The sequence below is a fragment of the Salmo trutta genome, chromosome 9, assembly GCF_901001165.1.
Source record: "Salmo trutta chromosome 9, fSalTru1.1, whole genome shotgun sequence".
Taxonomy (NCBI): domain Eukaryota; kingdom Metazoa; phylum Chordata; class Actinopteri; order Salmoniformes; family Salmonidae; genus Salmo; species Salmo trutta.
In genome coordinates, this window is record NC_042965.1 from 11,016,404 (window position 1) to 11,039,989 (window position 23,586).

The 23,586-nt window shown below is 41.6% G+C and overlaps 1 protein-coding gene across 2 annotated transcripts in view; it reads left to right on the forward strand.

Annotated features, from left to right (window-relative positions):
• trpm3 (transient receptor potential cation channel, subfamily M, member 3) overlaps positions 1–23,586 on the forward strand; it is a 242,754-nt gene that overhangs the window by 184,878 nt on the left and 34,290 nt on the right. For both annotated transcript variants that reach the window (XM_029762368.1, XM_029762369.1), the window contains exons 15-17: positions 7,285–7,577; positions 18,089–18,317; positions 21,333–21,533. In XM_029762368.1, the coding sequence (XP_029618228.1) occupies positions 7,285–7,577; positions 18,089–18,317; positions 21,333–21,533 (723 nt within the window). The remainder of the gene's footprint in view (positions 1–7,284; positions 7,578–18,088; positions 18,318–21,332; positions 21,534–23,586) is intronic.

The following is a 23,586-nucleotide window of genomic DNA, read 5'->3' on the forward strand; positions in this document are numbered from 1 at the left end:
ACTCCACACTCCGCACATGTAAAGTCCCTCAGTCGAGCTGTGAATTTGAAACACAGATTAAACAAAAAAAAGCAGGGAGGCTTTCCAATGCCTTGCAAAGAAGGGCACCTAATAGTAGATGAGTAAAAAAAGCAGACATTAAATATCCCTTTGAGCATGATAAAGTTATTAATTACACTTGATGGGGTATCAATATACCCAGTCACTACAAAAATACATATGTCCTTCCTACCTCATTTGCCAGACAGGAATGAAACTGCTCAGGGATTTCACCATGAGCCCACTGGTCTTTAAAACAGTTACAGAGTCGAATGGCTGTGATAGGAGAAAACTGAGGATGGATCAACAACATTGCAGTTACTCCACAATACTAACCTAAATGACAGATTGAAAAGAAGGAAGCCTGTACAGAATAAAAATGTTCCAAAACATGCATCTTGTTTGCAATAAGAAACTAAAGTAAAACTGGAAGAAATGTGGCAAAGAAATTAACTTTGCGTCCTGAATACAAAGATTTATGTTTGGGGCAAACCCAACACAACACATCACATAATACTCTTCATATTTTCAAGCATGGTGGTGGCTGCATCATGTTATGGGTATGCTTGTCATCTGCAAGGAATAGGGCGTTTATTAGGATAAAAATAGATGGAATAGGTCTAAACAGGCAAAATCCTACAGGAAACCCTGGTTCAGTCTGCTTTCTAAGAGACACAAATTCACCTTTCAGCAGGACAATAACGTAAAACACAAGGCCAAATATACACTGGAGTTGCTTACCAAGATGACATTGAGTGTTCCCGAGTGGCCTTGTTACACTTTTGACTTACATCAGCTTGAAGATCTATGGTAAGACAATGATCAACAACCAACTTGACAGAGCTTGAAGAATACAAATAATTAAAAAAAATTGGTTAGACAATCAAGGTGTGCAAAGCTCTTAGAGAATATCCAAAAATACTCACTGCTGTAATCGCTGCCAAAGGTGATCCTAACATGTATTAACTCAGGGGTGTGAATACTTGTGTAAATTATATATTTCTGTATTTCATTCTCGAATAAATTGGCAAAAATGTCTAAAAACATATGGGGAATTGTGGGTAGATGGTTGAGGAAAAAAATCTATGAAATCCATTTTGAATTCAGCTGTAACACAACAAATGTGGAATAAGTAAAGGCGTATGAATACTTTCTGAAGGCACTGTATGTTGTAACAGGGCTGTAAAATAAAGTGGTGTCTGTTTCTAGGTAGATCCCACAAAGATGACAGCAAATCTGTCTGTGATCTCACCCTTTTTTTTTTACATGATACCACCTTTACTCTTACAGCGTAGGTACGGTGTAAGAAGGTCATGAAATTAAGCTGTTCCCTATTACCATGTACATACCAAATGCTTTCAAGTTTACTACAGTGCAATTTAAAAGTGGGAACATTTCACAATGAAGACAAGCACACATCTCAGAGTGAAGCTTATTTATTGAAAATCAACCTGAGGTAAGTAGAAGCACATTGTATTAGAACAGAGGTTTGGAAAGTGTGAGGTGCGCCTCCCCAGGGAGGAGCCAGAGAGTTTCAGGGGAGGCGTGAAAGGAAAGCCAAGTCTAACTGTCTTTGGGTCTCTAATAACTAATAAATATTAGGCCTGTTTCTTGCTACAATCGCGGGGAAAAAACATATTTTAATGGCTACATTTAAAAAGAGGGGTATCCCAGCATTCTAGTGATAGTACGTTTATTTCTCAACTCCTAAATTTGCGGCTTTCTTGATGTTCTCTGAAGGGAGGCCCACTAGAATGGCTAGGTCTACATTCCAATCATGAGCTAACATAGAAGATTGCTAGCCAAAGTAGATGAGAAGGAAGATAACAGTCTATTTCACTTAACAGAAGAAATGCTGCAAATTTACTGAAAGAGTATACACAAACTATGCTGTACATAAAACATTTCCACAAGCATATTATATTCTAACAAGACAGTATCTAAACATTCAAAAGAGCTAGATACATTCTATACAAAAACAAGCTAAGCTAGAAAATTAAGCTAGCTAGCATACTAACACACAATGCAATAACAATAGTGATTCGTTAGCTTAAATTAACTAGCGTGCCAGCAGAGTGTCAGAGCTAGAATAAACATATAAAAACATAATTCCGATATAAATCACTGCATGTACTTAACTCTCCAATTTTCGAATTTGGTTTTCAAAATAAAAGTCTGCAATAAAACGCTATATATTTGATACAAAATCAACATTATTTTTTGTCTTGCGTATAGTGCACAATGTTACATTAGTATGCACAATTATACTTACATTGTGAGAAAATATCAACAAAAATGTGTATATGTTTTTAAAATGTTTCTACTATGGCAAATTTCCAAAATTATATTACCCGGAATTGACTCGTTAGTGTTGCTATGAATACACTAAGCTAGCTACTTTTCAATGTCACCAGAGAGGTGGACAAAATAATCACATTTTTGGGGCGGAGACATACAGTAGGTATCTCATCATTATATCCAAATCTCTGATGTCACCAATGATGTACAAGCTCACCACAATCCATAGCCATCCTTCTTTTTATAGCCTTAAAAGTGGCATCATCTGTTAGTACACATATTGATTATCATGATGTGAGCATTAACATGTCGTTATTTAGTCAAAAATGTTACTTTTACCGGAATTAAAAGATAGCTATTTATGAACATATTAGCCTTCCATTCAAATGAATGGTGTTTAGCCGGAAGTTTGGTTTCTACATAGATATAAATGCAGTTCACTTTTGTTGTGGTGCTAACTTGTATGGTTATATGATTGTACATTAATACAAATGTGTTTCTACTGACCTCTTGTTGATTTTCATTAATTAAACTTGAAATGTTCCCACTTTTATATTGCACGGCAGTAAACTTGAAAGTATTTGATATTTACATGGTAATATGAACAGCTTCATTTTACAGCCCTCTTATCCCGTACCAACCATGTAAGTGTGAAGCAAGTATCACATAACAACAGGGTAATATCACAGACAGATTTGCTGTACATTATGGGCTCCCGTGTGGTGCAGCGGTCTAAGGCACTGCATCTCAGTGCTAGAGGTGTCACTACCGCCCCTGGTTCGATTTCAGGCTGTATCTCAACCGGCTGTGATTGGGAGTCCCATAGGCCGGCGCACACTTGGCCCAACGTAGTCCGGGTTTGGGCTTTGCCGGGGTAGGCTGTCATTGTAAATAATAATTTGTTCTTAACTGACTTGCCTAGTTAAATAAAGGTAAAAAAAATGTCTACCCAATAATTTGACTAAATCCTAAAGAGCGTTAGTTGACCTGCAAGTATCTGGTATTTACATGTTATTAGCAACAGTTTCATTTTACAGCCCTCTTGACGTGTATCTACCCTTCAAGTGTGAAGGTGGTACCATGAAACAACACTTTTCACTTTTCATAAAATAATTATGTTAAACACTATTATTGCACACAGAGTGAGTTCATACAACTTATTATGTGACTTGTTAAGTACATTTTTACTCCTAAACTTATTTAGACTTGCCATCACAAAGAGGTTGAATAATTATTGACTCAAGATATTTCAGATTTTCAATTTTAATTAATTTGTACAAATTTCTAAAAATATTATTCCACTTTGACAATATGGGGTATTGTGTGTAGGCCAGTGACACAGAATCTCAATTTATTCAACTTTTAATTCAGTGTCACGTCCTGACCAGTATAAGGGGTTATTTGTTTTTGTAGTTTGGTCAGGACGTGGCAGGGGTGTGTTTGTTTTGTGTTGTCAGGGTGGGTAGTTGTTCCGTATGTAAGCTGTGTGCCTTACAGGACAGTTTTTTCATTGTTGTTTTTGTTTAAGTGTTTATTTTGGTTTTCTTCACAATAAAGAAGATGAGTATTCACGTTCCCGCTGCGCCTTGGTCCCATCTTTACGACGAACGTGACATTCAGGCTGTAACACAACAAAATGTGGAAAAAGTCAAGGGGTGTGAATACTTTCTGAAGGCACTGTACATACCTAGTAACTATAGGAAAATGACTTGGTACATTATGCCTACACAATAATTTACTAAATCATTAAGAGCATTAGTTGACCTGCAAGTATCTGGTGTTTGCATGGTATTAGCAATGGCTCCATTTTAAAGCCTTCTTACCTTGTATCTACCCTGTAAGTGAAACAACAGGGTAAGATCACAGACATATTTACTGTTGTCTTCATGGGATGGAGTCATCCAATGTGGTGGTATTTCACAAGTAACTACATTGTATCTACTTGGAAACAGACACAACTTCATTTTACAGCCCTTTGATACAAACATTTATGGTAACTGAAGGCAAAGTCCTTAGAAACAACGTGACTTGAAGGTATTCATGTGGTAAGTGCATGGTAATAAATACATCACATGGTAATAAATATCACCTGGTAATAAATCACATGGTAATAAATCACATGGTAATAAATATCACATAAATGTTGTTACTACAGTAGGTATGTGTATAATAAGTACCTAGTACTTACTTATAAGGTCCTCAATACTAAACGTTGATACTAAAGGGGACTACTATAGTGCATTCGGAAAGTATTCAGACCCCTTGACTTTTTCCATATTTGTTTACATTACAGCCTTATTCTAAAATGGATTCAATTGTTGTTTTTGTTCCTCATCAATCTACACACAATACCCCATAATGACAAAGCAAAAACAGGTTTTTATAAATGTTTAGCAAATGTATTACGAATAAAAAAACGGACATATCACATTTACATAAGTATTTAGACCCTTTACTCAGCACCTTTGACAGCGATTACAGCCTTGAGTCTTCTTGGGCATGATGCTACAAGCTTGGCACACCTGTATTTGGGGAGTTTCTCCCATTCTTCTCTGCAGATCCTCTCAAGCTCCCTCAGGTTGGATGGGGAGCGTCGCTGCACAGCTATTTTCAGGTCACCCCAGAGACTCTGTCCCGAAGCCACTCCTGCATTGTCTTGGCTGTGTGCTTAGGGTTGTTGTCCTGTTGGAGGGTGAACCTTCGCCCCAATCTGAGGTCTTGAGCGCTCTGGAGCAGGTTTTAATCAAGGATCTCTCTGTACTTTTCTCTGTTCATTGTTGCCTCGATCCTGACTAGTCTTCCAGTCCCTGCCGCTGAAAAACATCCCCACAGCATGATACTGCCACCACCATGCTTTATCGTAAGGATGGTGCCAGGTTTCCTCCAGACGTGACGCTTGGCGTTTAATCAAATAGTTTAATCTTGGTTTCACCAGACCAGATAATCTTGTCCTTTAGGTGCCTTTTGGCAAACTCCAAGTGGGCTGTCGTGCCTTTTACTGAGGAGTGGCTTTCGTCTGGCCTCTCTACCATAAAGGCCTGATTGGTGGAGTGCTGCGGAGATGGTTGTCCTTCTGGAAGGTTCTCCCATCTCCACAGAGGAATTCTGGAGCTCTGTCAGAGTGACCATCGGGTTCTTGGTCACCTCTCTGAGCAAGGCTCTTCAATTCCTCAGTTTGGCCAGGCGGCCAGCTGTAGGAAGACTCTTGGTGGGTCCAATCTTCTTCCATTTAAGAATGATGGAGGCCACTGTGTTCTTGGGGACCTTTAATGCTGAATAAATGTTTTGGTACTCTTCCCCAGATCTGTGCCTTGACACAATCCTGTCTCTGAGCTCTACGGATATGTCCTTTGACGTAATGGCTTGATTTTTGCTCTGACATGCACTGTCAACTGTGGGACCTTATATAAAGAGGTGTGTACCTTTCCAAATTATGTCCAATCAATTGAATTTACCACAGGTGGACTCCAATTAAGTTGGATACAACTCAAGGAGCTCAATTTCGAGTCTCATAGCAAAGGGTCTGAATACTTAGAGTTGAAGTCGGAAGTTTACATACACCTTAGCCAAATCCATTTAAACTCAGTTTTTCACAATTCCTGACATTTAATCCTAGTAAAAAGTCCCTGTCTTAGGTCAGTTAAGATCACCACTTTATTTTAAGAATGTGAAATGTCAGAATAATATCAGAGAAAAGGATTTATTTCTGCTTTTATCTCTTTCATCACATTCCCAGTGGGTCAGAAGTTACCATACACTCAATTAGTATTTGGTAGCATTGCCTTTAAATTGTTTAACTTGGGTTAAATGTTTCGGGTAGCCTTCCACATGCTTCCAACAATAAGTTGGGTGGATTTTGGCCAATTCCTCCTGACAGAGCTGGTCTAACTGAGTTTAGATATCAGTTGAATGAGATATAGAAGTAATATGGAAATACCTGAATAAATATTGGAATAAATGTCAGAATATCCTAAGCAAGCAGACAGACATTAACTTGGAAGATCTTCATCTGGTTGCAGTCACAAGAGTCCCAGCTACACAATACATTTTTTTTTTATTCGATAAAGTCCCTCTTTATATCCCAAAAACTCCGTTTTGTTGGCCCGTTGTGTTCAGTAATCCACTGGCTCAAAGGCGGTCAAATCACGCAGACGAATACGTCCGAATAGTACCGGTAAAGTTTGTTGAAACATGTCAAACGATTTTTATAATTAATCCTCAGGTTGTCAATTGTCTAAATACTCGATAATATTTCAACCGGACAATAGCGTATTCAATAGAAACGAAAAACAACGAAGGGTGCGCACTTGGTCATGTGCCAAACCAGCACTGCATGCTTCCTCAGTCCACTGACAGAAGGTCTCATTCTTCTTCATTTTTCGGAAAACAAGCCTTAAACAATGTCTAAAGACTGTTGACATCTATTGGAAGCCATAGGAACTGCAATCTGGGTCCTAACCCATTAGAAACTCAATAGGCATTCAATTGAAAACTTCCCACATCAAAAAAATCCCACTTCCCGGATGGATTTTCCTCAGATTTTCACCTGCCATATCAGTTCTGTTATACTCACAGACATTATTTCAACGGTTTTGGAAACTTTAGAGTGTGTTCTATCCAAATCAACCAATTCTATGCATATCATAGCTTCTGGGCCTGAGTAACAGGCAGTTAACTTTGGGCACGCTTTTCATCCAGACGTCGAAATACTTCCCCCAAGCCATAAGAAGTTAAACACCAAGGCCTTTTCTTAGTTCTCAACTCTCAGGACTTTCATGCCATGGTACTTCATCCATCTCTCCAAGGCCTTAGCCAGTGTGAATTATATTACATGATCACACTCTCTCTAAATGTATATTTGTCTCCCTCGATGGGCAAAGGCTGAGCATCACATCCAAAAACCCATGAATCCATGTCTCTGCTCTCGTCTTGTGCGGCCTGAGGCAGGATGACATGCCGATCCGGAGGAGTCGCCAGAAGACTACACGTAAGCGAGAGGAGGAGGTGGACATTGACCTGGACGACCCTGAGATCAACCACTTCCCCTTCCCCTTCCACGAGCTGATGGTGTGGGCCGTGCTGATGAAGCGACAGAAGATGGCGCTGTTCTTCTGGCAGCATGGGGAGGAGGCCATGGCCAAAGCCCTGGTGGCCTGTAAGCTGTGTAAGGCCATGGCCCACGAGGCCTCCGAGAACGACATGGTGGACGACATCTCACAGGAGCTGAACCACAACTCCAGGTACTATCGACCACAAGACACATACACATACACATAGAGATGAAAAGAAACACACACACACACACACACACACACACACACATACACACAAACAGTCATCCATACACCTGTTTGTAGAAATTTTTACAAAGGGACACTCAAAGTCAATCATAAATTAATCATTGTTTATTTGTCAGCACGCTGGAGAGGTTCCAACCAATTCAATGCAATGCCATAGTACACATGGCAATCAAGAGCTCTGCCTGGGCAGTCCCAGCAGTTGTCTTATACACAGACAAGTTATATTTGCATGATGTAGCATAATTACCTAATCATTACCGTTTTGTTTCATTCATATGACCGACCAATACTGGTTCATAACATGTGACAGACCAATACCTCACGAGGCTTCTTATCTCTAAGCTGAGACATTGAAACGGAGGTATCTTTTGTTCGTTCTCAAAACAAGGTCTGGGCGTACTGCCCAATTTCAGCTACTGACAGTGAGGATTTGTTCAGTCAGCCACTTGCATGAACACAGAAATTGGTTTATAGAACAGCACATAGATAGAACACAGAAAACAGTTATAAGAAAAGCACAAAAAAAGCACAAGCATTACATTCCATCCTCTTATCACTTGTGTGATAATAATCATTACATTTTAATGTAAGCATTTAGATTTTAGCTTCTGTAAGGGAGTAAGGGAAAGTAAGGGAAATCAAGACAAAAAACAGACACTTCATCATTTCAAACCCTTCATTCTGGGTTGTACAATTCAATTAGTATGGTAATACTATAATCTGTAAGAACTAATGTTGGAGATGTGAAGCAGGTACGGAGAGTGGAACATTTAATTTAGCACAGACATGGAACAGGACAGGAACAACGTCAGAACCGGGTAAGACAAAGACATACGACAATTAATGCTGAAGCGGGGAACAGAGCTGGGGAACAGACAGATATAGGGGAGGAAATAACACAGGTGATTAAATCCAGGTGAGTGCAATGAATCGCTGATGCACGTGATGAGCGAAGCAGGTGTGCGTAATGATGGTGTCAGGAGTGCGTAATGCTGGGCAGCCTGGCGCCCTCGAGCGCCAGGGAGGAAGAGCGGGAGTAGGCGTGACAATACCCCCCACCCCTCGGACTAGCCTGAGGGGCCGGCCGAGGCATGGGCAATGGACCAGCCGACTGGGGCATAGAAGCCTGACGAATCCGGTTGAGGCGTGACAGCCTGATGATCCCGCTGGGACGTGGGAGTCTCATGGGCCGTCTGAGGCGTAGACGCCTGGCGAGCTGAGGCGTCAAACCCAGACGATCCAGCTGAGGCCTGACGTGGCTTCATAAGGAAATAATTCTATCTCATAAGGTAATGGTAAAATAGACTAGAGACTGCTCTCTCTCTGTCCTTAACGTAGTCTGAATCACACATAGGACTATTGATCAATTCTAAACTTCTTCTTAATTATTTGCTTTTACATAGCCTATAAAAAAATGTCTCCTCTCTTCCTCATGAGAGTTCGTACTGTTAGGTGACCTAAACTGGGACATGCTTAAGGAACCTACCAGGTACAACCCTAAATCTGTAACCATGGGCACCCTCTTAGATATCATCCTTACCAACTTGCCCTCTAAATACACCTCTGCTGTCTTCAACCAGGAACTCAGCGATCACTGCCTCATTGCCTGCGTGCGTGATGGGTCTGCGGTCAAACGATCACCCCTCATCACTGTCAAACACTCCCTAAAACACTTCAGCGAGCAGGCCTTTCTAACCGACCTGGCCCAGGTATCCTGGAAGGATATTGACCTCATTCCGTCAGTAGAAGATGCCTGGTTGCTCTTCAAAAGTGCTTTCCTCTCCATCTTAAATAAGCATCCCCCATTCAAAAAATGTAGAACTAAGAACAGATATAGCCCTTGGTTCACCTCAGACTTGACTGCCCTTGACCAGCACAAAAACATCCTGTGGCATTCTGCATTAGCATTGAATAGCCCCTGCGATATGCAACTCTTCAGGGAAGTCAGGAACCAAAATACTCAGTCAGTTGGAAAGCTAAGGTTAGCTTTTTCAAACAGAAATTTGCTTCCTGTAGCACTAATTCCAAAAAGTTTTGTAACACTGTAAAGTCCATGGAGAATAAGAGCACCTCCTCCCAGCTGCCCACTGCACTGAGGCTAGGAAACACTGTCACGACCGATAAATCTACGATAATCCATCATTTCCATTAGCATTTTTCCACGGCTGGCCATGCTTTCCACCTGGCTACCCTTACCCCGGCCAACACCTCAGCACCCCCTGCAGCAACTTGCCCCCCCCCCCCCACACTTCTCCCTCACCCAAATCCAGACAGCTGATGTTGTGAAAGAGCTGCAAAATCTGTATGCCTACAAATCAGCTGGGCTAGACAATCTGGCCCTCTCTTTCTAAAGTTATAAATTGTTGCAACCCCTATTACTAGCCTATTCAACCTCTCTTTCGTATCGTCTGAGATCCCCAAAGATGGGAAAGCTGCCGCGGTCATCCCCCTCTTCAAAGGGGGAGACAACTTAGACCTAAACTGTTATAGACCAATATCCATCCTACCCTGCCTTTCTAAAATCTTTGAAAGCCAAGTTAATAAGCCGATCACCGACCATTTCGAGTCTCATCGTAACCTTCTCCACTATGCAATCTGGTTTCCGAGCTGGTCATGGGTGCACCTCAGCCACGCTCAAGGTCCAAAACTATATCAAAACCGCCATCGATAAAAGACAGTACTGTGCAGGCAGCTTCATTGACCTGGCCAAGGCTTTCGACTCTGTCAATCACCACATTGTTATCGGCAGACTCAATAGCCTTGGCTTCTCAAATGACTGCCTCGCTTGGCTCACCAACTACTTCTCAGACAGAGTTCAGTGTGTTAAATCGGAGAGCCTGTTGTCCGGACCTCTGGCAGTCTCTACAGGGTTTAATTCTCGGGCCGACTCTTTTCTCTCTATATATCAATTATGTCGCTCTTGCTGCTGGTGATTCTCCGATCCACGTCTACGCAGATGACACCATTCTGTATACATCTGGCCCCTCTTTGGACACTGTGCTAACAAATCTCCAAACGAGCTTCAACGCCATACAACACTCCTTCCGTGGCCTCCAACTGCTTTTAAATGCTAGTAAAACTAAGTGCATGCTCTTCAACCGATTGCTGCCCGCACCATCCCACCTGACTAGCATCACTACCCTGGACGGTTCTGACCTAGAATATGTGGACAACTATAAATACCTAGGTGTCTGGTTAGACTGTAAACTCTCCTTCCAAACTCACATTAAGCATCTCCAATAAAACATTTAATCTAGAATCGGCTTCCTATTTCACAACAAAGCCCCCTTTACTCAAACCGCCAAACATACCCTCGTAAAACTGTTTATTCTACCTATCCTTGACTTTGGCGATGTCATTTACAAAATAGCCCTCAACACTCTACTCAGCAAACTGGATGAAGTCTATCACAGTGCCATCCGTTTTATCACCAAAGCCCCATATACTGCGACCTCTATGCTCTCGTTGGCCTGCCCTCACTACATATCCGTTGCCAAACCCACTGGCTCCAGGTCATCTATAAGTCTTTGCTAGGTAAAGCCTCACCTTTTCTCAGCTCACTGGTCACCATAGCAACACCCACCTGTAGCACGCACTCCAGCCGGTATATTGCACTGGTCATCCCCAAAGCCAACACCTCCTTTGGCCACCTCTCCTTCCAGTTCTCTGCTGCCAATGACTGGAACGAATTGCAATAATCTCTGAAGTTGGAGTCTTACAGTTGAAGTCGGAAGTTTATATAGACCTAAGCCAAATACATTTAAACTCACTTTTTAACAATTCCTGACATTTAATCCTAGTAAAAAATTCCCTGTCTTAGGTCAGTTAGGATCACCACTTTATTTTAAGAATGTTAAATTGAGAGAATGATTTATTTCAGTGTTTATTTCTTTCATCACATTCCCAGCGGGTCAGAAGTTTACATACACTCAAATAGTATTTGGTAGAATTGCCTTTAAATTGTTTAACTTGGATCAAACATTTCAGGTAGCCTTCCACAAGCTTCCCACAATAAGTTGGGTGAGTTTTGGCCCATTCTTCCTGACAGAGCTGGTGCTACTGAGTCTGTATGCCTCCTTGCTCGCACACGCTTTTTCAGTTCTGCCCACACATTTTCTGTAGGGTTGAGGTCAGGGTTTGTGATGGCCACTCCAATACCTTGACTTTGTTGTCCTTAAGCCATTTTGCCACAACTTTGGAAGTATGCTTGGGGTCATTGTCCATTTGGAAGATCCATTTGCGACCAAGCTTTAACTTCTTAACTGATGTATTGAGATTTTGCTTCAATATATCCACATAATTTTCCTACCTCATGATGCCATCTATTTTGTGAAGTGCACCAGTCCCTCCTGCAGCAAAGCACCCCCACAACATGATGCTGCCACCCCCGTGCTTCATGGTTGGGATAGTGTTCTTCGGCTTGCAAGCCTCCCCCTTTTTCCTCCAAACATAACGATTGTCATTATGGACAAACAGTTCTATTTTTGTTTCATCAGACCAGAGGACATTTCTCCCAAAATTGTGCAGTCGCAAATGGTAGTCTGGCTTTTTTATGGTGGTTTTGGAGCAGTGGCTTCTTCCTTGCTGAGCGGCCTTTCAGGTTGTGTCGATATAGGACAAATTTTACTGTGGATATAGATACTTTTGTACCTGTTTCCCTCAGCATCTTCACAAGGTCCTTTGCTGTTGTTCTGGGATTGATTTGCACTTTTCGCACCACAGTACGTTCATCTCTAGGAGACAGAACACGTCTCCTTCCTGAGTGGTATGACGGCTGCGTGGTCCCATGGTGTTTATACTTAGGTACAACTGTTTGTACAGAAGAACATGGTACCTTCAGGCATTTGGAAATTGCTCCCAAGGATGAACCAGACTGGCTGATTTATTTAGATTTTCCCATGATGTCAAGCAAAGAGGCACTGATGATAGGCCTTGAAATACATCCACAGGTACACCTCCAATTGACTCAAATTATGTCAATTAGCCTATCAGAAGCTTCTAAAGCCAGGACATAATTTTCTGGAATTTTCCAAGCTGTTTAAAGGCACAGTCAACTTAGTGTATGTAAACTTCTGACCCACTGGAATTGTGATACAGTGAATTATAAGTGAAATAATCTGTCTGTAAATAATTGTTGGAAAAATTGCTTGTGTCATGCACAAAGTATATGTCCTAACCAACTTGCCAAAACTATAGTTTGTTAACAAGACATTTGTGGAGTGGTTGAAAAACTAGTTTTAATGACTCCAACCTAAGTGTATGTAAACTTTCGACTTCAACTGTATATCTCCCTCTCTAACTTTAAGCATCAGCTGTCAGAGCAGCTTACCGATCACTGTACCTGTACGTAAACAGCCAATCTGTAAATAGCACACCCAACTACCTCATCCCCATATTATTACTTACCCTCTTGCTCTTTTGCACCCCAGTATCTTTACTTGCACATCATAATCTGCACATATATCACTCCAGTATTAATGCTAAATTGCAATTATTTTTGCCTCTGTGGCCTATTTATTGCCTACCTCCTTACTCTTTTACATTTGCACACACTGTACATATATCTTTATATTTTTCTTTTATTTTGTGTTATTGACTGTACATTTGTTTATGTGTAACTCTGTGTTGTTGTTTTTGTCGCACTGCTATTCTTTATCTTGGCCAGGTCGCAGTTGTAAATTTGAACTTGTTCTCAACTGGCCTACCTGGTTAAATAAAGGTGAAATAAAATACATTAATAAATGAGGTCAGAGGTCAGTCAGCCCTATTAAGTGAGTGTTTGTTTTCCTGTACCTCAGACATTATTTACATTTACATTTAAGTCATTTAGCAGACGCTCTTATCCAGAGCGACTTACTAATTATTTAAAGATATTTCAAACATGTTGTGTATCAGGTTTACATTGGGCTTTTCAGTACACTTCTTCTAATCAAGAGAATTTACATGTGTGCAACCAAAACTCTGACAATAGAAACGATCATTTGAATACAGCATCCTTTCTAACCCGTGAAAAAACCCCACACTTCTAAATCAAACAGAATATTAACCACCTACAAATATTCATTAACAGGTGGGTTGTATGTGGGTGCTGGTATGTGTGTGTGGCAAAATGTGTAGGGTAAACACAAACAAAATGGCCAGGCCTTGCATAATTTGGGAGGTCCCTTAACAGCTGGCTCCGGGCACTTTTAACTGCTCTCCTAAGGCCTTGCCTTATGAAGCCTTTCAAAGGGAGAATCATTGATAAACATGAAAAAAAATCATTGGTAGCGGACATTCCATCAGTCCTGGAAGAAAGAAAATAAACTATGTTACATTTTAATCAGTCTTAAAAATGTGTAATCATTAATTGAGTGTACTGCATCTTGTGTAGGAAGTCTCAATAAACCCTTGTGTATACAGAATTATACTTCAGACACATGTATACTTCAGACATATCAGATGATACGGTGCCACGTAAAGCTGAATTGGGCACCTTCTAAAGTAAACACTTCTCTTGTAATCTTAATCTTTTTGACCTGTTGCATTGACATACAATTATGTACAAACTGTCCCTAATTTCCCCACTGTGTTTCTCACAGCCTGTTTGATTTCAGTGTGTATACCTTCAAAAAGTTACTCTATATTATTATTACCAATCTCTATTGGATATTCACTTTCTGATTCAATATTTATTAAATGTCAATTATTTTAAGATTCATCTGTAACGCTTTGGATGGATCAATATGTATCAACTTGGTTGGCACTGTCTCAGTCCCCAGTAGATGGCATTCTCTGTCCATAATAAGTCTCTACCTAACACTTTAAACTGTTGAGTAGGTGAATACAGAAAATCATTGGTTCTATTCAACAAGGTATGGACTTATTTCAAAATGCATTACCAGGCTGGAGGAAATCTTCTACCTTTCTTTTTAAAGTTTTATTGGTTAGGGGAAAGTCAAGTCCCATACAACGCTTTAACCTTATCATACCTCAAATGACCCATAAAGGGACCATTCTGAACATTCCTCAGAAGAGTTTTTTCACCACTTACTTACGTCTACATGTGGTTGTGCAAGTTGCATATTATTCTTATTTTTCTATTGTTACGTCATCAGATCATCATAATAACCCATTATACTCAATATTATGTTACTTTAACTCTAGTAACCCATTATACATTTGTGTTACATCGCAAATTCCTCCTCTAGACTAGTGTTCTATTCATACAGGGGTTTGATATTTACACTAGTTCAATTTAACAGCATTTTTGGAAATAGTTCTCTCTTCTTTCATATCTCCATACATAATAATGTTATACATCAAACTCCATTATCCTCATATAATCTAAAGCCATGTTAATCTCAGAGACATGTTATCCTCGTTACTAACGAGACATGTTATCTTCTGAGAGGTTATGTATCTGATTTCTGAGACATGTTATCCTCTACCTGTAGATCCAATGGCGATGTTGGACAGACCACTAGATAACGTTACAGATCCGCTCACACAGAACTGGAAAACTCAGCTCACAGAGAACTGGTTGTGGCATTCATTCACCTCTTTCACATGTAAGCCAGTCCCCTGACAGCTCTGATTCACTCAATACATAATAGCTTAATTTCAATCCTCAAATTATCAACATTTCAATCAGCTAATTATCCTAATGTCAAATTCCAATCTTATTAGTAATCATTTCAATAATTTATTGTCCAAATGCCAATCAGCTCTTGTTATCCAAATATCAATCTTTCAGCTTATTATCCCATATCTCACAATCACACAACTTTCACATCCACATTCACTTAGTACTATTCCCAAACACACTTGGTAATGTCCTCATTACCCTGTGCATAGTCAATATTTCTCTCTTGTCGTTACTTGCTATGCACCATATGTATCTTCACTATGCATATAAAATAGCACAGAGTGTACCTTATGCTATTCTCTACCAGTGGCTGCAGACCATGTGGACATTTCTCTTATAAATGCCTACAGACAGCTGTCAGCGGGACATGGTACCGTTACTTGCCCTCACTCTAGTCTTCTCTCTAAGACTAGCTCTAGCCTTCTTCCACGTCATATGTATCTTCAACCGTTCCTCTATAGTCTCTACAGTCACCATAGTCTCTACAGTATCCATGGTCCCTGAGCATCTGTAGTCCCTGAGCATCAATTGTCCCAATAGCACCATAGTCCCTATAGTTATCGCATCTATGGTCCCTACAGCATCTATAGTCCCTCAGCATCTACAGTCCCTCAGCATCATAGTATCAATAGTTTATATTTGCATAAACGCTATGGTCTCTATAGGCTCTATAGTTTTGCTGCTTCCCATAAATGTAAATAACACCCCAAATTCAAAAACACGTTGTGTTATTTTGTAGGCTAGTGGTACCCTGCTTCTACATCTTTATGTTCATTTTTATTGGTTGTATAAATGTTGTATATTTTTATACAGGTTCATTTACATTGACTTACTGAAATCAGTTGCCGTCAATTGTCCGCAGATGATGTGTCTCCTCCTGGGCAGCTCATAGCAAGGGTCTGGTCTGGTTGGGTCCTCGTCCTCTTTTGGTCAGACCAGAATGTCCCTCACGCTTCATAAAATGTGACACCGGTTTTCCTCACAGACCCCCACTGGAAAGCTCCGCAGGCAGAATCCATAATCTTGTACGTGACCCCAAATTGTCATGGAAATTCTTACACAGGGACACTCAAAGTCAATCATAAATGAATCATTGTTTATTTGTCAGCATGCTGGAGAGGTTCCAACCAACTCAATGCACCATAGTACACATGGCAATCAAGAGCTCTGTCTGGGCAGTCCCAGCAGTTGTCTTCTATATGGCTATACACAAAGTTATATTTGCAGGATTTAGCATAATTAATTAATGATTACTGTTTTGTTTCATTCATGTGACTGACCAATACTGGTTCATAACATGTGACAGACCAATACCTCACGAGGCTTCTTCTCTCTAAGCTGAGACCTTGAAACTGAGATATCTTTTGTTCGTTCTTAAAACAAGGTCTGGGCGCACTGCCAAATTTCAGCTGCTGATAGTGAGGATTTGTTCAGCCACTTGCATGAATACAGAAATTGGTTTATAGAACAGCTCATAAATAGCACACACAAATGAGTTATAAGAAAAGCACAAACATTAGAATTCCATTACACACCCATATAAGCGTTCTGAGGGAGATGCTAACAGAGCGTTCGCAGTCTATTTTCTAGGCTGTGCCTCTTATATCATGGAAAGTTTTCTCCTGAATGATTAAAGTTGAACTGGGAGTCTGCACTGGAGCAGCATTCACACTCCTCTTCACATCGTGACCTGCTTTAGATAACACACAGATCTCATAGGACCACCATACATAAATGCAACTAATAATACCAACACACATACTCTAGCTAATGACACACATGTAGTTTAGCTAATGGCGTGTGTGTGGGATGAAAGTGTGTGTGTGTGTTCTTGCTCAATTAAAAAGACTGTTATGGAAATGTTGGAAGTTGGTTATAGGAAAGAACTCCCAGGTGCCACACACACACACACAAACACACACAAACACATACTGCCATACTCCTCAAAGCCCTGACACCTCTCTTTCTGCCAAGTGCAAACCCATTTGGTTTGTATTTTCCGCAGAGATTTTGACCAGCTTGCTGTTGAAGTCTTATCTTAATCCTTTGACTAGTGTGTGTACATAAAGCATTTGTGTTCGCGTGTGTGTGTGGGTGTGCGTGTTTGTATATGTACATTTCCGTGTGTGTAGCAAAACTTTCCATGAGAGGCACAGCCTAGAAAATAGACTGTGAACGCTCTGTTAGCATCTCTCTCGGAACGCTTATATGGGTATGTAATGGAATTTTAATGTTTGTGCTTTAATGTTGGTGCTGTATGATACAACAGGTTACCAACATATTCAAATCATACCATGGCTATAATTGAACATATTTGCCACTAGAAATGTGTTCATTTTCTGGTAGAAATGTGTTCAACATCCACTGAAGTAAATAAAGGTTAAATAAAATAAAGGTACAATTTATTTTAAAAAGCAGCTATCAAGTTTACTAGATAGCTACAGTAGTTGCTGTGGTATCCAAACAAACAGACTTGCTAGTTTAGCTAATCAAACCATCAGTTTCAGAGAGTTACTCAGCCCTAGCTTACTGTAAAAAAAAAAAGAAAAGAATTTAACAATACCAATACTGTTTCGACTTTCACATTCAAACGCAGCTCAAACAAAATTGTAAAAATAAACTTATCGCCATTGAATTCACCCGTGCAAATATACTGTGCGTTATAGGGAAATAATGCACGCTCTAGAATGCCCTTCAAGCCAATCAGAAAGGGGTATTTAACAATGCCATGGTATAACACTTAATTACGTTTATATGTCAAACTGCAATGTAGCGTAGTTCATCTCAAACATTCACTGTGTGACATCCTATGTGTGTGTTTCAGAGAGTTTGGACAGTTGGCTGTGGAGCTGCTGGACCAGTCATACAAGCAGGACGAGCAGATGGCCATGAAGTTGCTGACCTATGAGCTGAAGAACTGGAGTAATGCCACCTGCCTGCAGCTGGCCGTGGCCGCTAAGCACCGTGACTTCATTGCCCACACCTGCAGCCAGATGCTGCTCACTGACATGTGGATGGGACGCCTGCGCATGCGCAAGAACTCTGGGCTGAAGGTCAGAAGGGCCAGGGGTCACACGGTGCATTGTCTAAATGGGGTTTCAGAGGTTGACCATCTGACTGACTGACTAACTGACATACTTATGGAAGTAGATTTTATTGTAGACTACTGTATATTTTAATTGAAGGTGAAGCATTACCATACCCATCTGGCAAAACCTGTTGCAATTACCCTGTTTGACCCGCTGGGCATAATGGCTAATGATATCCCATATTTGAGCTGTCGCTTGACCATTCCTAACACTGTTCATGTTGATTTACGCACCTACAGTTACACTGTAAAGGTTTGTGCTATTACTCAGCCCAGGCAAGTAGGTTAGCCATTGAGTTGGCTGAGGTTTGACAGCATACAGCTGCTTAGGTTATGAAAGGGCACACTCATTTCTTATTTTGAGTAGCTGTGCATGGGGCCGCTGGGTGGTTGTGTAAGGAGGATCAAGGATGAATTCAGGTGCAGTATAGAGCTGGTTGGTAAACAGACACACTCATGACCCATAAAGCCCCACCACACACACCTCCCTGTCTGGGTTGTATTCACTAGGCACCAGACGGAAGAAAACAGACTGAAATAGGAAGGCACTACCTGAACATGTCCAATGAGAAACGCTTGTTTTCGTATTATGTTGCAAAATGTTGATCTACGGTGTGCACTAATGAATATGACTCTGGCCTGCTGCCGCAGACCTGAAACAGATATCTCCCTCTACAGTTTAACGGCACTTCCCTTGACAGTGAGGGAAAAAAGTATTTGATCCCCTGCTGATTTTGTACGTTTGCCCACTGACAAATAAATGATCAGTATACAATTTTAATGGTAGGTTTATTTGAACAGTGAGAGACAGAATAACAACAAAAAAATCCAGAAAAAACGCATGTCGAAAATATTATAAAATGATTTGCATTTAATAAGGGAAATAAGTATTTGACCCCTCTGCAAAACATGACTTAGTACTTGGTGGCAAAACCCTTGTTGGCAATCAGAGAGGTCAGACGTTTCTTGTAGTTGGCCACCAGGTTTGCACACATCTCAGGAGGGATTTTGTCCCACTCCTCTTTGCAGATCTTCTCCAAGTCATTACGGTTTCGAGGGTGACGTTTGGTAACTCGAACCTTCAGCTCCCTCCACAGATTTTCTATGGGATTAAGGTCTGGAGACTGGCTAGGCCACTCCAGGACCTTAATGTGCTTCTTCTTGAGCCATTCTTTTGTTGCCTTGGTCGTGTGTTTTGGGTCATTGTCATGCTGGAATACCCATCCACGACCCATTTTCAATGCTCTGGCTGAGGGAAGGAGGTTTTCACCCAAGATTTGATGGTACATGGCCCCGTCCATCGTCCCTTTGATGCGGTGAAGTTGTCCTGTCCCCTTAGCAGAAAAACACCCCCAAAGCATAATGTTTCCACCTCCATGTTTGACGGTGGGGATGATGTTCTTGGGGTCATAGACAGCATTCCTCTTCCTCCATACAAAGAGCTCCATTTTGGTCTCATCTGACCACAACAATTTCACCCAGTTGTCCTCTGAATCATTCAGATCTTCATTGGCAAACTTCAGACGGGCATGTATATGTGCTTTATTGAGCAGGTGGACCTTGTGGGTGCTGCAGGATTTCAGTCCTTCAAGACATAGTGTGTTACCAATTGTTTTCTTGGTGACTATGGTCCCAGCTGCCTTGAGATCACTGACAAGATCCTCCCGTGTAGTTCTGGGCTGATTCCTCACCGTTCTCATGATCATTGCATCTCCACAAGGTGAGATCTTGCATGGAGCCCCAGGCCGAGGGAGATTGACAGTTCTTTTATGTTTCTTCCATTTGCGAATAATCGCACCAACTGTTGTCACCTTCTCACCAAGCTGCTTGGCGATGGTCTTGTAGCCCATCCCAGCCTTGTGTAGGTCTACAATCCTGTCCCTGACATCCTTGGAGAGCTCTTTGGTCTTGGCCATGGTGGAGAATTTGGAATCTGATTGATTGCTTCTGTGGACAGGTGTCTTTTATACAGGTAACAAGCTGAGATTAGGAGCACTCCCTTTAAGAGTGTGCTCCTAATCTCAGCTCGTTACCTGTATAAAAAACACCTGGGAGCCAGAAATCTTTCTGATTGAGAGGGGGTCAAATACTTATTTCCCTCATTAAAATGCAAATCAATTTCTAACATTTTTGACATGCGTTTTTCTGGATTCTTTTGTTGTTATTCTGTCTCTCACTGTTCAAATAAACCTACCATTAAAATTATAGACAGATCATTTCTTTGTCAGTGGGCAAACGTACAAAATCAGCAGGGGATCAAATACTTTTTTCCCTCACTGTACATTCCACTCCATAATACCCCTCTCTCACCCCCCTCACCCCCCTCTTTCCTCTTTTGTCTGACTCTAATGTAGTGGAGGTGTTAACAGCTTGTATATATCCTTTATCCCCTGGCTGTGTGTTCTTCTCATTTCTCTGCTACTCTAACCATCTCTAGCTGTCTGGACTAATGCCTTTTTAATTGAATCTCAGATAAGCTCGCTCGTCTCCACTGCATCAAACACACAAACTATCTTACTGCACATCATCCATAGCATTATGCAATTTCACAGTGACGAGCTCCGAAATAATATGGACATGTGGGATATGAATGGTGGTGTCTGTGTGTCTGCGTGTATGTGTGTATTTGTGAGTGTGTGTGGCATGGATGTATGTGTGCGCATGCTTCTGTGTGTGTGCGCACCTGTGTCTTTATACAGATCCACTGGTTCAACAAGACATTTGAGCAACTTTTAATATCAAAGTTGCAAGATGTGAGGAATTTACCGTAGTACTTGGGTGTTCATAACATTTGCTTTGGGAAGAATGGAAAGGAACAAGTTTGACACTTGATCGGCGAAAACACTGACATGCAGTGGACCCACACAATATGACCATAACTCTCTCAACGTCGTGCCACGTGACAACTTTTGAAGCAGCATCACTGTACCTGTTTGTGTGTATTGCCCCTCCATGTGTCTAACTCCACCCCCCTGCCCAGGTGATCTTGGGCCTGCTGCTGCCTCCGTCCATCCTGAGTCTGGAGTTTAAGAACAAGGATGAGATGTCGTACATGCCTCAAGACCAGGACACCTACCTGCAGGAGAAGGAGGAGGAAGAGCCCGAGCCCGCCAAAGAAAAGGAGGAAGAGGACATGGAGTTCACAGTAAGATCCTACTGTGAGACGCAGTACAACTCCGTGGTGAGAGCACCCACCTCAGCCCTGCCTTCAGACTATACACACGCAGGCTGCGTCTGAAATGGAAGCCTGTTAGTATTCCCTACTATATAGGGAATAGGGGGCCATTTCGAACATACCCTTAGCCAGCCCCTGCCCCTCAACTAAACAAAATTCGAAGCACAGTTGCCCCTGCCCAGCTTTTCATGGTCAGATATATTTTCACCCCCCCAAAATGGTTCAGGTTGGGGTTGGATCCAAGATCTGTGGTAAGGGGCGACTTCTATGTCCAGCTTAAAGTACACACACTTTAGCTTCTCTATATAGCCTTCTCTCTCTCTCTCTCTCTCTCTCTCTCTCTCTCTCTCTTTCTCTCTCTGCACCTGAGTATAATCAAATAGGCCCACAGTTAACAAACACACTCCATTATTATTGTCCCTACCCTATTATGGCCAACCGGAGGGGCAGTAAGAACAGCTCTGCCCCGCCCCCAAACCTACCTGTCGTCCCGCTTCTCATTTCCTGTGGTCTCGGCCGAAGACGTGGTTGTGGAGTTGTAACGTCTCAGTCTGTTTTGCCGCCCGCGGCTCGTTGTGTATGTCTCTCTCTCTGTGTCCCTCTCCCTTTCCACCTCTCTTGCTTTCCCTCCCTCTCTGTCTCTCTTTCCCTTCCCCCTTCTCTCTCTCCCTCTCTCTCCCTCTTCCTTTCACTCTCTTTGTCTTTTCCCCTCTCTCTTCCTTCCCTCTCTCCCTCTCTCCCATTCCTTGCCAAGGTCCTACTAGAGGTACAGTACCATATGCGACTGCTGCCCTTCATTTTCACCAGTGGCGCTGGCAACAGCGCATCAACTCGCATGCTGCTAAGAGAGAGTGTCGCTCATCTGATTTACGGCAGCAGCTTAAGCTGCTCAGGTTACTAACTGTGCCTGCCTGCCTGGCCTACGCTATGTGGGTGCGTCTGAAATGGCACCCTATCCCCTGTGTAGTGCACCATTTTTGACCAGGGCCTGGTTTCACAAAAGCATCTTAAGGCTAAGTTCATTGCTAGAACCTTCGTAGGAGCATCCTTAAATCTCAGAGCTGTTTCCCAAAACCATCGTTGTTAACGTTGCACTTGAAAACGTTCGTAGTCTAACGCCTGCCTCAGACCGCTCGTAGAACAGATAAGTGTGTCGTTAGATGCTTTTTTGCCCTCCCGCGTTTTTATACACAGAAGATCTCTGCTAAACATAGAATCACATGGTTTATCCGCCTCTCTGTAACTGTAATAACTTCTGAACAAAGTTGACTACAAATAAGAAGATGCTTCAAATTAAAACTGAGATAGGTTCATTCAGATATAAATAGCCTAGGCTATAGGCCTATTTCAATCATATTGAAATACTGTTAATCGTTTGAGTTCCATTTTGCTACTTGTATGACAAAGTCTGTAATTGGTCTCAATATATGTTGTGATGTGTAGCCTAACGTGCACAATGACGTGCCAAATCTTGATTTAGTGAATTATTTTAGGGTAAGCAATAAGCCGCCTAATATTTGCAGCCGTAGGTAATAATATCTTGCTAGGAGCTGATCCGTCATCAGTATTGTGTAATAATTCTAATGTTAAGGTAAGATTTGAATGGAGAAAGCTGATCCAAGGGAAGCGTAGCCTTTCTTTTCGGGCCTATCAGTTTTGACACACGCCTCAACGAAGCACTTACCAAACGTTCGCTCTGCGTGGTGTTTTGGGCCGTTGTTGGAAAGATGCAATGTTAAGACACTCGCAACGCTAAGTTCCATCGCTATCGGGAAACCGTGTCCAGGGCCCAAAGTAATACGCTATACAGGGGATAGTGTTCCACTTCAGACACAGCCTGACTGTTTGAACACCCTCGCTTAATACAGAACTGGCAATTGGTGACTCGGTCCATCTAAATAGACATTGCAGTACATATTGTCATCTGCATTTAGTCAGCCAGCCGGCGCAAAAACTCACTGGGAACAGGAGTTTATGAGAATGCTGATGAGAGAGTTCTTAGACACCCCCCCCAAAAAACTCTGTCAAAGGATTACATCTGTCATGAGCTCTTCCACTT